Source organism: Piliocolobus tephrosceles, chromosome 8 (assembly GCF_002776525.5).
Source record: "Piliocolobus tephrosceles isolate RC106 chromosome 8, ASM277652v3, whole genome shotgun sequence".
In the NCBI taxonomy this organism is placed as follows: Eukaryota; Metazoa; Chordata; class Mammalia; order Primates; family Cercopithecidae; genus Piliocolobus; species Piliocolobus tephrosceles.
Window position 1 is genome coordinate 144,110,967 of NC_045441.1, and position 12,664 is coordinate 144,123,630.

At 58.8% G+C, this 12,664-nt stretch overlaps 1 protein-coding gene across 1 annotated transcript; it reads right to left on the minus strand.

The window, feature by feature from the left end:
* Positions 1-1,083: 1,083 nt before the first annotated feature.
* SHH (sonic hedgehog signaling molecule) lies at positions 1,084-10,476 on the minus strand. The gene is made up of 3 exons (XM_023225522.3): positions 10,032-10,476; positions 4,518-4,779; positions 1,084-1,945 (listed from the first exon to the last, which is right to left on the minus strand). The coding sequence occupies exons 1-3, from the start codon at positions 10,338-10,340 to the stop codon at positions 1,119-1,121; spliced, it is 1,398 nt and encodes a 465-aa protein (XP_023081290.1). The 5' UTR covers positions 10,341-10,476; the 3' UTR covers positions 1,084-1,118.
* Between the last annotated feature and the right edge of the window lie 2,188 nt (positions 10,477-12,664).

A 12,664-nucleotide genomic window follows, 5' to 3' on the forward strand; every position in this document is an offset into this window, starting at 1 on the left:
AAAAAAAAAAAAAAAAAAAAGAAAGAGGGCTGCAACAGGGATTCTTAGTTATTAGATACTAAGCGGTCTGTGCATGGCACATTTTATTTCTATAAAACTATTACAAAATATTCAAAAATACATTTTAGTAAATTTACAGCAGTTATTTCTCAATTTATTAATGCAAAAACATCCTTTTGTTTTCTCTGTACAAACTGCAGGCTCCATCCTCGTGGGCTCATCACTATGTGCGCTTTTAAAAAATATTATTTTCTAATAAATTCTTTGAAGTTAAAAATAACAGAGTTCTTCCAGTTTGTCAAAAAAAAAAAAAAAAAAAAAAAAAAAAAAAAGCAAAGCAAAGTGTGTGTTGTGTGTGTGTAACAGTCTTGGCTTCCAAGAATGTGGCAAAATGGTGAATACAAAGGGAATATGAAACCATAAAGACAACAGAGGAGATGGCTGTTACATCGGAAACTAGTTAAATTAAAATAATATATTTTCATATTTTACACTATTTCAAAAATGAAATGTAATTCAGTTAAGTATTGATCTCTCAAAAAATCTAATTTACAATTCTGTGTATAAAAATATAATTTGTGGACCCCCATGAAGCACGTTTGAGTTTGCACTTGCTGAGAAGCAGGAGATGGAAGGAAGGGGTGGCGGGGACAGAGGTTTGCTTTCTGACAGCCGGGACGAGGGACATGTAGAAAAATAGACTCTGAGCAGGTTGCTTGGCCTCACAAAATAATCTTTCCCCCGTGAGTACAGTTCACATGATCATAATAAATTATCCAAGAAACAAACTATTTAAGGCTCTTGAAGGTCCGGTTCATATTATTTAAAACATCTATTCATACCAAATAAATAGCCAGGAGAGGAGGAAAAAATAACCAAAATAAAACAATAACCAAAAAATTCAAAAAATATATATCAACTAAACACAACAACAAAACTTCCCGGGGTCCTTGTTTCCTTAGAGTCTACTTTGGACTGTCCTACTTTATTATTAATTATTATTATTATTATAATAACTCAGTCTGGTTCGTGCGCCTTTTCCGAGTGTCTTTTTGCTTTGCGTTGCTGTTGCTGCCCCGCCCCGCCCCCTCCCGCGCCCCTCCCCGGGCCCCCCAGCTTCAGCTGGACTTGACCGCCATGCCCAGCGGGTGCAGGGCCTCGCTGTCCAGGAGCCAGGTGCCTATTTGGTAGAGCAGCTGCGAGTACCAGTGGATGCCCGCGGTGGCCCCCGCACCCGTAGCGTCGGCCGCACCTGGCGCGGGCGGGGGTACTCGGCTGCCGCCGCCCCCGCGGTCCCCGCCGCCGCTGTCCCCGCCGCGGTCCGTGCGCGCGGGCGCCAGTGCAGCCAGGAGCGCGTGCGCCAGGCGGAAAGGCGCGAAGGCCCGGTGCGCCCAGCCGTGCTCCTCGATGACGGCGTAGCACGAGGCCAGCACCCGGTTGATGAGGATGGTGCCCTGGGCCGTGAGCGGCGCGTAGGCACCCGCGGCCTCCTCGCGTAGGGTCACGCTGTGTACAGCGGCGGGCAGGAGCCGGCGGTCCCCGTCGCGCTCGGCCACCACATACACGCGCTGGCCCGGGCGCACGCGGCTGGCGAACAGCGCCCGATGCCCCAGTGCGCCCTCGGAAGGCGGCCCCGCGCCTGAGAACGCCTCGGGCTCCGCGGCGGCAGAGTCGTTGTGCGGCGCCACGAAGAGCAGGTGCGCGGCGGTGAGCAGCAGGCGCTCGCGCGGCTCCCGCGTCTCGATCACGTAGAAGACCTTCTTGGCGCCGTCGTCGCGGTCCAGGAAAGTGAGGAAGTCGCTGTAGAGTAGCCGGCCCTGGTCGTCCGCCGCCAGCACGCGGTCCCCGGGGCGCAGGTCCTTTACCAGCTTGGTGCCGCCCTGCTCCAGGTGCACGGTGGCCGAGCCCGGGAAGCAGCCGCCCGATTTGGCCGCCACCGAGTTCTCTGCGGGTGAGGAGAAGGGAGAGAAGAGAGGACAGGGCATTGAGTTCCGAGACGGAGGCGCGTCTTGGGGAGGAGGGCGCACACTTGGTGCCCGCGCGCCTAGGCTAGGGATGCGCTCAGCGCTGGGCGGGGCGATTGATTCCAGGTGAGTCCCGCACAGACCTCCCTCCCCCAACCCCACCGCCCCAGGGACAGGATTCCGACGCAGGCACATTCCTTAACGACTCTCTAAGTCTGGGCTGGCCGTGACAGAGGTTGGCTGGCGTTTCCTGCAGAGGCCGGTGACACTCCTTCCTTCCGCCTTCCTCCAACCCCACCCCCAGCTCCGCACACACCCCGCCTCGCCGCGAATCCATCCAGAGGGTGTTTGCTCTGCACTTGGATTCCTCTGGAAGCCTCCTTGAGCTCCCGCGGGCGCCGGGCGCACCCTCCTTCCCTCCTGCCCCGGCGCGGGGCGCGGCGCCTGCTCGCGCGCTCAGCACCCGGGCTGCGCGGCGGAAACCCCTGGCCCGCCGGCCCTCCAGCCCGCAGCACCCTGCCGCGTCTCGGCGTAGGCCTGCGGAGGGGCGGGGGCGGGGAGTGAAAAATAGCTGCAGTAGTTGTAGCAACTGGACAAACATTCCAGAGATTGGCCGAGGTGTGAAAATCCGAGGCTTGTGTGGATTTTCTAATTAAAATCCAATAAAGGGCCCAGCATTGTCATTGTGATTTCTGGGATAAACAGGAGACACTCTTGGAAGCGGACACTTCCATTTTCTCCCCTCCCTTTTCTCAGCTCACTCTCTCCCCAGCTCGCGGGCCTCCCCCTCCCTATTTGCTCAGGTGCAAACCCCCCCGTGTGCAATTCACAAGCACTATTTGCACAGCCAGGCCTCTCTTCCAAGCACTCAAGATGTGTATTTGAATTTTAAATGGCGGGGCCTGTTCCGAGCGCTGGAAGCTCCGAGTCTCAAGGCCCCTTGGCTACCCGCTTTCTCGAGCCCTCTGTCGCTCTCTGAGGCTCACTGTCCCGAGGACAATAATTGAAGTTGGGGCGGAGCGCAGGGGGCCGGGGAGGAGGGCGGGGAGGGCCGTCTTCTTTGCATTCCAATCTCTGGGATCATGCTTTTTGCAAATAGAGATTGCCAGAAAGAATCTTCCTGCTGGAATTACAGGGGGCTTTTAATCTTCTCATCGGTTTCTCCGACATGAAGTGCGAGGCTGGCCGTTGGAGGCCCTCCGTAGCCCCCCGGAATGTGACCCCAGGCGCTGGCTAGCCCGAGTCGTCGAGTCGCACGGCCCGGCTTGACACACTGCGCCCCGCGCCCCCGCCCGTGTGCGCAGAATGCCAATGAGCGGCTCCCGCGCCGCGGCTCTGCTCTCCCGGCGCGATCCGGCGGATGGATTAGCGCTGCTCACTTGGAAGGAGGCCTCCGGAGACCCCCGCTAGGGGGACCCCGAGGGCAGGGAGCCGGGGAGGAGGTTTTGCGCAGGGAGCGCCCTGGGCCCAGGGGCCGCCGCCGAGGCCGCGAGGTGGGGGTGCCGCCTCCTGCCTCCCTGCGGCCCGGAGCTCTCTGGGCCGCACACCCGCCCCTGCCGCCCCCGCTCCACGCCTTTGCTTTCTGTGGGGACGAGAAGCCACGCTTGCCTTTACCTACAAGTGTGCCTTGACACCTTTAAAGTGTTTTCCTACTAACATATTGCCATTAACTTGGAATTTAGGAGACAAGCAGGGAAACCTGGAAGCGGGGTGAGGAAGGCAGAGTTTCCCCGAAATTCACCGTGAACGGCTTTGCTAAACGTGCCAATTTACGCGGGCGGCGGAGAGCGTTGTGCACACAGCCCCAGGCCTGAGGTTCGCGTGCGCGCGATGGCGCCTCCTCTACGGCTGTTCCTCGCCAGCAACAGCGTGTGGCGTTGCAGGCCCAGAGAAGGCAGCCTCACGCCGACTCGGGCCGGCTTTCCGGGATTTGCCCGCCGCCCAGGGCGTCCCGGCCCGGCTCCCAATAGGAACGCAGGCTCCCGGCGCGCGGCCTCCAGATGCTGGATACCCCCGGGTTTACTGCCGCCCACCAGGCCTCTCCCCAAAGGCTCAGCGAGTGAGCGAAGGCAGCTTAGGATCCACGGACGCCCGGCGGGGAGGAGCCAGGACGCGGGCTCCGGGGCAGGACAGACGCCCCTGCGCTTGGGACAGCCGGTGGGGGCAGTTGGTTCTTGAGCCCTAAACAAGAGGAAGGAGCTCGCCCAGACCTGGCTAACCGCGCAGGGCTGCCTTCCCTCGCCTGGAAGCGCCTAGCGCCCCTCCCCCAGTCACGCTTTCCCACCCCCTGCAGAAGCGGGCAGGAAGTCACAGGACCCCACCTCGGGTCATGGAGAACTTTGGGCTCTGTGGCCTCAAAGGTAGGGGTGAGTTCGAGGAGTCGGCACCTCACAGGGCAGGTTCCCACCGCGGAAACGCAGTCATCGCCCAGTGCCCCTGCTCCTGGCCCTCAGCCTCCCCCCACGTTTCTTTTTCCCTTGAATTAAGCCATTAAGCCGGGGGTCTGCCAGTGGCCTTCCGTAGGGGCGGATCCGGGGTCCAGGGCCAGCTTACCTGCTTTCACCGAGCAGTGGATGTGCGCCTTGGACTCGTAGTACACCCAGTCGAAGCCGGCCTCCACCGCCAGGCGGGCCAGCATGCCGTACTTGCTGCGGTCGCGGTCGGACGTGGTGATGTCCACTGCGCGGCCCTCGTAGTGCAGAGACTCCTCTGAGTGGTGGCCATCCTCGTCCCAGCCCTCGGTCACCCGCAGTTTCACTCCTGGCCACTGGTTCATCACCGAAATGGCCAAAGCGTTCAACTTGTCCTTACACCTCTGCGAAGACAAGGGGACCCCCACCGACGGACACGTTAGCCTGGGCGGCCGCCACCCCTCCCGGCCCCTCCGTCAGCCTGCCCTGCCCAGTCTGAAGGCGCGAGGGCCATGCGGAGAGGTGGGGAGACGGGGGTTGGAACGACCCAAACACACGGAAGAGCTGAGCCCCGGGCTGGGGAAGAGGGGCAGCATTTGCGGAGGAGCATGGAGGAGCACGTCCTCTCAGAGTAGAGCTGAGGGCCTTTCTCCAGGTCCTGAAACAGCCGATGCTCCTAGCGGGGCCTAAGAAGCAAATAAAATTTCTCTGAAACAAGTGACCTGCATGTTCCAGACATCAACTCCGGGACCCTCCAGGGGCACCCTCTGGGATACCCGCCCCGCCCCCACGTTGCCCTCCACTTCCAGCCCCCCCTTCTGCGGCCCCTTTCTCCACCTGCGAAGGCTCCACCTTCTCTCCGCATAGAATCCCTCACAGCAGTCCTGACAGATACCTGGGTGCAAGTTCCCAGAAATAAAGAAAAATGCACTGCGCGTTTCTTGGAGAATTGAAGGCCTTGCATTTATTTGTCTCAGGCCCTAACCCTATCCGAGGCAGAGGGGAGGCCAGAAGCTGCTGGCGGGGCTGCAGGGTGGTCGGGAGCCTAGGTGGAAGGCGGCTAGGTGAGTTACCACTTGCAGCACAGGCTGGGGCCGGGACAGACATTCTTTATCTGGACAGCCACATTCTTTTTGCCCGTGGAACTCTTTTCTGCCTGGCTTTTCTGTGGTCTGATTGTGTTTCTTGTTTTCTTTAACCTGTTCCCTTCCTCCCCTCTTGTTTTCTTGGCCCCAGCATAGAATGGTGTCCAGCAAGTTTGAAGAGCAAACTGAAGAGGTGGAGGGAGGGGGAGGGGCTTGAGAGGAGGGGGAGGGGAGCCAGGAAGGCCCGAGGTCTCCCAGTCCTCCGCCTGGGGAGTCTCCCAGGAAGTTGCCTGGTAGGAATCAGGAAGCACTGACTAGGCAGATGCAGACGGGGTTACCTGACACTCAGATTGTGGGGGTTCCCTTGGGTCACTTTCAGATAAGGATGCGACAGAAAGCAGTTGAATCCACTGTGTGTGTTTGTGGGGGCACTGACTTGCTTCCCGGATGTTTATCCTGCTGCTGCTGGTGGGACACGGGATTTAAAGAGGGGGAACTAGCACAGATGACGATGGTGGCATCCCCCAAGAAGCTGCGCCAAGTGGAGGCCGAGAGGCAATTTCAAGGTGACTGCTGCAGAGGGCGGGGCTGACCTCTAACCTCCTCCAGTCTGGAAGGATGCTCTGCTTGGAGTCTGGTTGTCGCGATGGAAGGACAGCTTCTGTCCAGGGCCCTAACTGTAGCGTGGGTGGGGGGACTCTTTCGAGAGGGTGGGGCGAGGACGCTGGCCCCACTGCTGCCGCGCTTTAAGGGGACGTGACAAATTGCGCAACAGGAAAAGTCCTGTGTATCTGGCAGCAATAAAAACCAGTAATATGGTTGTAGAGTTAAACATACAACAACTGGGGGTGGGGTAGGGCTGGGGGCCGCCCTGGTAACAGGTCAGTGCCTGCAGGTTTCTGGGCCTGCCAGCAGTTAAAGAAAAAAAACTCGGAAGGGCAGAATTTGAGTGAGGTCATCTTGAGGATTGAACGCGTTTTACATGAAAATCAATCAGTAAACCAGGGTCAGTTTAGAGCTGTGATGTGAGGCCCGTTGCGCGCAGGCGCACACCACCAACACGCACACGGACCCCCCATGCAAGTCCCCAAGCCCACCGCAGCTCCCTCCCCTGGGGCTGCGCCGATGAAGCTTTAAACAGCTTCCCAGGAGGGCAGCCAGGGAAAGGGCGGCAGGTTGAGGAGGACCCGGCCCCCAGCTCTGGGAACTGCGCCACTTGGGCAGGCATGGAGGACCCTGGGCAGGGAGACCCGGGCCTAGCCGGGCCGCGACGGGAGGTGGCTGCGCGGGTGAGGGGCGGAGGCCGAGGGTTGCCGGAGTTGGCGCCCCCGCCCCTCGAGCCCTCCCCCGGCCGGGCTCCGTGCGGCCTCGGCTGGCGGCCTCTCCTCCGCCCGCGCTGGGCGGGATTGTCGCAGGCAAAGCCGGGAAGCCCAGGCCGGTTATTAATTCATTGGGTCGTGTGCCGCGAATCAAGCCCGACTCTGTGCAGCCACCGTGAAGCCCAGCAGGGCCGCCGGGGCCGGGCTTTGTGTCGGGTGAGGCCAAGTTGTTCCCCACGCCTGAGCTCCTGCCCAGCTCCCTGATCTGCGAGCCGCGCCGACTGTCACCGCCAGCAGCCGGTGGGCTTCCCCCAGCGCGGGGGTGGGGGCGTCCCAACTTCAAAACAGCCCCAGCCCCCAAAAGGCACCTCTCTCCACTGTCCTTTCCCCACGCTTGGTGGAACAGCCCCTCCCCAAACCCACACCTGAGCGTCTTTCCTGGCGGCCCCAGAGCGCACAGGAAATCTATTTAGTGTGGCAGCTCGGGACCCTACTCCAGGCTTCAGATCCGGCCCTCGGGCCTCCTGCCCCCTAGGACCCCCCTGGCCGCCAGCACCCTCGCCTGGCACCCTAGGCCAGCGCGGGGAGAGCGTGTCTGTCTGCGCTTTCCTCTCCCGGGTTAATATTAACCGGCAGCTCCTGCGTTCCAGAACTGCTCTGAAAGTTCCACTGGGGACGATCTCGCCATGGTTGAGGGACTTGGGCGGCAGTCACATTAGAGAGCCAGAGACAGGGAGGGAGACAGAAGAGGAGGGCCACGCAGCTGGGGCAGAGCCTAGGTGGTTATTTAAAATGAGGGCGTCCGAGCAGGCTCCCCAAACCTCCCGCGGGCCTGGGGCTCCCCTGCCTCCTCCTTCACCCCGCCCCTGCCCTCAGCACCCGAGCCTCCGCCTTCCCCATCTCTTCCTCCCCCACCCTTAACTCCTGGAATCGGGAGAAGGAAGGTAGGGGAGGGATCAACTGGGGGTACCTCACAGACTGCCAGCCCCTACCCTCTCGGTTTTAGGGGACCTTTGTGGGGTCTGCCTGATAATCCCGGCCTGGCTCTCCCCACCCAACCCCCACTTGGGCCGTCCTTCCCCCTCCTTTTGTGTTGGGAACGGGAATAGCCACTGCCCAAGGAAAAAAGTATTTGTTTTCGTTTCGTTCGTCTGAGGGAAGTTGACAGAAGGTCAGAAGTTCAAATGCTGCCTATGCGCGCGGCGGCGAGAGTGGCCGGGCGCGGGGCCGCTGGGCCCTGCGTCCCGGGCAGGGTGGGCGGGGGTCGGGGGTAGGCCTCCTGTCTGAGGGCTCCGGCTGGGACGCGGAGGCCCAGTGGCCGGGCAGGCGGCGGACTGGGAAGGGGGGCGCGGCCCAGGGCAGGCCGGCGGAGCCCGCGCTGCGCCCGAGTCCTTGCGCGGGCGCCCCCATCTCCGCGCCTCCGCCGCCAGGGTCGCTACCGCGAACCCGGCGCTGCTGTTAGCTCCTGCGTTGCTTGTGCTCCGGCGCGTGGAGCGGCAGAGCCCGGCGGCTCCAGCCCAGCCCCGCGCGCGCACTGAAACCCTAGCCGCGGGGGATCGATAACCCGGGAGTAAGTGGGGCTGCATGCGTCTGCCTCGCTGCGCGGCTCTGCGCGCTTGCAGCTTTGCAGCAGGGCGGCAAGGCCCGAGTCCTGGGAAGGGGTGCGAGCCCAGGACCCCTTCTGTGGTATTGGCCTCCCGCAGACCAGGGCAGAAGCTGACCCATTCTGGCTCTGGGACCTCGGGTGTCCACGCCCCCGCCGCTGTCTCCGCAGCGCCTCCCTCCTATCGGGTTCCGAGGGACCCTGGCAAGTCCCCTCCTCCGCAGGGAGCGAGGGTGACCAGAGGATGGGCGCCCCAGGCCAGCCGGAGAACTCCCTCTAGCCAGCTGCACACACCGGGCACCCCGTGGCCCGTGCAGAGTTAATTGTGGATCGCGCTGCTCTCTGGCACTGGCGCGCGCGTCCACACTCGCGGTCCAGATTTAAGGTGGTCGGGAGCAGATGAGGGAGAACAAGGAAATCAGGACCATTTCCCATTCCTCTCCTTTCCGACAGCTGGAGCAGGCTACCTTGCCTGCTCCTCGCCTTTCTCTGCCCCAAGCAAGCCTGGGAATCGGGTCGGGGAAGCGGGGCGGCCCGGAGGTAGCTCCTCTCTCCCTGCCGTCCGTACCCTCCCCCTGCACTTGCGCCCCACCAGCGCCACTCCATCAGCCGCTGTGCGCACCTAGCCCTAAAGGTAGGACTTGAATATTTTAATAGGGCAATAAAAAGGATGTTGACCTATATTTGCAAGGAAACCCATTTCTGGCTTCAGTTATACGTGCATGGAGTTTCAGAAAGTCTAGAATTGGCTGGGAGATTGGCAGCTCAGAAATCTCAAAGGAGGTGGGGAGAGAGAGAGGAATTCATATTTTGCTTAGCTTCCCCTCCCCCCACACTAATATTTATTCTCTCTTAATTCTTATGCAAGCAGGTTGAAAACTAAAGTGATGCAATGCCAATAAGTTCTAAGTCCCTCCCCTAAGGTACCTCGGGCTTGGAAGAAGGAAAGAGCATCCTTAAAGAAATATCAATACGTTCACACTCTGATGGGCACAATTGCGGACATGCAATCGCAAAGCCAGCTCTGCGATACAGCCAGGGACCCAGGGACGGGCGGAGTCGCCGCTGGAGCCCCTGCCTTTTGTCAGAACTGCCTCCTGGCTTTTCCAGTTGAGAATTCTTTGGTGGGGAGGTGTAGGGTGGGGGTTGTTGTGGGAAAGAAAACCACAGAGGCGACGGGAAACGTGGGGGCCCTGAGCTCCAATGCCCAAGGCTACGTTCGTTGCACAGTGCCCAGAGGCCACTCCGTGTTTGTGGGAGGGGGATTCCCACCCTCTCCTTCCATTTCCACTCCTGACTTGGAAAGGGCCGACACCCCCCAAGTGAAGGTCTCCCCAAGTTACAAGCCAGGGCAGAAGTAGGATGGGGAAGGCCGTTTCTAGCAAGACTCATCAAATCAGGGCCATAATGAACCACGTCTGTTACCGTCCTCACCCCCACCACACCCTAAACTTCTCCAGCTGGACCCTTGACCTCCATTCTCCTCCAGGAAGAGGAAGAGATGGGGGGCGGGCAGGTGGGTGGGGAAGAAGTGGGTGAAATCACCTTCCTATCTGCCCAAAGAGCAAACAGAGTTTAGTCTGGAAGTGCTGGGCTTCTCCTAACCCCCCGGAAAGCCACACATTCCACGCCGGGCGCTGGGTCCCTACCTGAGTCATCAGCCTATCCGCTCCGGTGTTTTCTTCATCCTTAAATATGATGTCGGGGTTGTAATTGGGGGTGAGCTCCTTAAATCTCTCGGAGTTTCTGGAGATCTTCCCTTCGTATCTTCCGCTGGCGCCTAGGGTCTTCTCAGCCACATTGGGGATAAACTGCTTGTAGGCTAAAGGGGTCAGCTTTTTGGGGTGCCGCCTCTTCCCGAACCCCCTGCCCGGTCCGCACGCCAGTCCCGAGCACACCAGCAGCGAGGAGACGAGCACTAGCAGCAGACATCTCGCCAGCAGCAGCATCTCGCCCATGGAACTGATGACTTCCGAGCTGTCCCCGTGCGGGTCCGTGCGCGAGTGCGCGCGGCGGGTGTGTGCGTGTGCGCTCTCTCTTGCGCTCTCCCTTCCTCGCTCCGGCTCGCCCGCTCGCTCGCTCCCTCGCTGGCTGCCTCGCTCTTTCTCTTCCTATATAACCTTGCCCGCCGCGGCTGCGGGGCACTCTCCACCGCTCCCCACCCAGACAGGGGCTGGAATGGCAGGCTGCCGGCCGCTGATAACGGAACACATCGGAGTTGGGTCGCGAGACAGCAATCAAAAGACAAAAAGAGTCTGATTTTAAATGGTAGCAAGCCTGGAGAGCTTGTGAGAGAGGCTGCCTTTAGCACTATATTATAGCTGCCAGGGGCGCATCTGATTGGCCAAAGCCGCACAAGCTTGTCTTCTGATGTTAACCCTGAAGAAGACTACATTTTTTTTTTCTGTTGCTGCTGTTGCTTTATTTTCACCTGAAGGCTTCGAGTTTAAAAAAGAAAAATCTTTCCTGAGATAAAGGTGGGCGGGAGGGAGGAGCGCATGTCTTGTGGAAACAGCAGTTACTCCCGGCTTTGTGTACACCCATGTGTTTCCCCCTGACTTTCCCTGCAATGGTAGGTGCTTCAGTTAAAACCAACTTAAGTTTTTAAAGGACAGTTTAACGCCCCCCCCCCAAGCTTCAGTCATCAGCACAGAGTCGTTCACACATTTGAGGGGGACAGCTGCCCAGCTGTTATTTAATTTTCCTTCCCCAGGGACTTGAGAGTGCAGGCTCCTTCTCCCTGCATTTTGAAGAAAGAGGACTGAGCCCCTCCTAAAGACTCAGCCTCTGTGGACCGAGGATAATTATGAGTGACCATAACTTAAAGCACCGGTATTTGAAATGCTTTAAGCGCCTTAGAAAAATGTAAAAATAGTGCTCTTTTATTGTGCTTCAATTAATACTTTTTTTTTGTAGAGCTCTGCAAATGGGATGGAGGCGTGCTCAAGGACAGGTACAGAGTGAACTGCGGGCGGGCGTCAGGGTGGATGGGCAAAGTAGGTCTGGGGGCTGCACCCCAGCACAGAGGAGAGAGTGGGGGTCAGTGTGTGCGCTGGGTATATAGAGGCCATATCGGGTGTGTGGGGGGGCAGGCGAGTGGGCGAAGCTGTACTCACACAACCCCCACGATCGATCAGAGCAAAGTGCAGAGCCAGGGATGAGCTGAATGTGGAATTCAGGCTCCTTGCAAAGCTGGCCTTGTGTGGGGGCTCAGCAGGCCACCAGCCTTCAGGCACAGGAGCCACCAGGTCCTAGGGGCCGCAGCCCAAGGGGTCAGGGCCCTGGGGGAACAGTGTTCTGGTTAATGAGGGGCTTCCTAGAAAGAGGGCACAGTGCCTAGGAGTCGGCAATCTTTGAGTCTATAATCACCTCACTTTTTACAGAAAAAGTGAAAAAAAAAAATCTCGAAAGTCCTAATTAAACCAGGAAAATAAAATTTGAAGGCCCTCCCCAACCCTGCTTTTTTTTTTTTTTGACAGATCATGCCCTCCCCTTCTCATCCCCCATCCCACTCATGTACAATAATTCCTCTAGCATAGGATGAGGGAGTGAGGGTTATTTACGTGGAGGGGAAATCCTGACCCTGAGGAGTCATCAGATGCTGCGAATGGGGCCCTGTGAAGTTAAACAGTCTCCTTTGACCCCAGGCCATTGGAGTGGAGGGGGAGAGGCCCCTTGTGAAGCGCAGCCCTCAAACAATGGAAGTTTCCAGAAGTTTCCTTTGCAGATCAACTTCGTGTGCGTGTGGTGGGGGAGAGAAGGAGAGGAGCATCTTAAGAGACGTGTCTTGGGCATAAGAGGCTGAGCGTTAACAACACTTGGTGGTCTGCGTCCCTTCGGGGAGGTTGACCCCGGCTCCCCATCCCACCTCTCTTTCTTGTTCTTTTCCATGGTTTGTGAAGAATCGTGATCCCCGGAGGAGCAGCGTCCACTTGACCAGGCCCTGGCAGTCTCCCCTGAGTGGAGCCGGAGCTCAGCTGAGCACAGGGGATCTCCAGGTGGTGTGTCTGCGCTGCCTATCCTATTCCCAGTAAAAACAGGACCCGTGTCCTCTCCAGAGGAGGCCGACCTGTTTGATGTGTCTACCTGCACAGCATGTGGTGTCACATCACTGGGTGGTGGCTGGGCTGGACCAGCGACCTGGCTCAGTGGGACACTTGCAAACCTTTTCACCACCCTGCCCTCCACCCTTGGCATCTCCTCTTGCCCCAGTCCCTCCTCCTCCCCCCGTCTTTCCCGCTACCTCCCCCCTTACAGATGCAGGTGAGTGCAGAAGGCCCGC

What these genes read in the sequence shown, in the direction of transcription:
- SHH (XM_023225522.3), bottom strand. Translation starts at nt 10,340, where the DNA reads ATGGGCGAGATGCTGCTGCTGGCGAGATGTCTGCTGCTAGTGCTCGTC. An exon ending in CGGATAGGCTGATGACTCAG is followed by an intron (nt 4,780 to 10,031) that starts GTAGGGACCCAG and finishes TTGTCTTCGCAG; the next exon opens with AGGTGTAAGGACAAGTTGAA. An exon ending in CCACTGCTCGGTGAAAGCAG is followed by an intron (nt 1,946 to 4,517) that starts GTAAGCTGGCCC and finishes CCTCACCCGCAG; the next exon opens with AGAACTCGGTGGCGGCCAAA.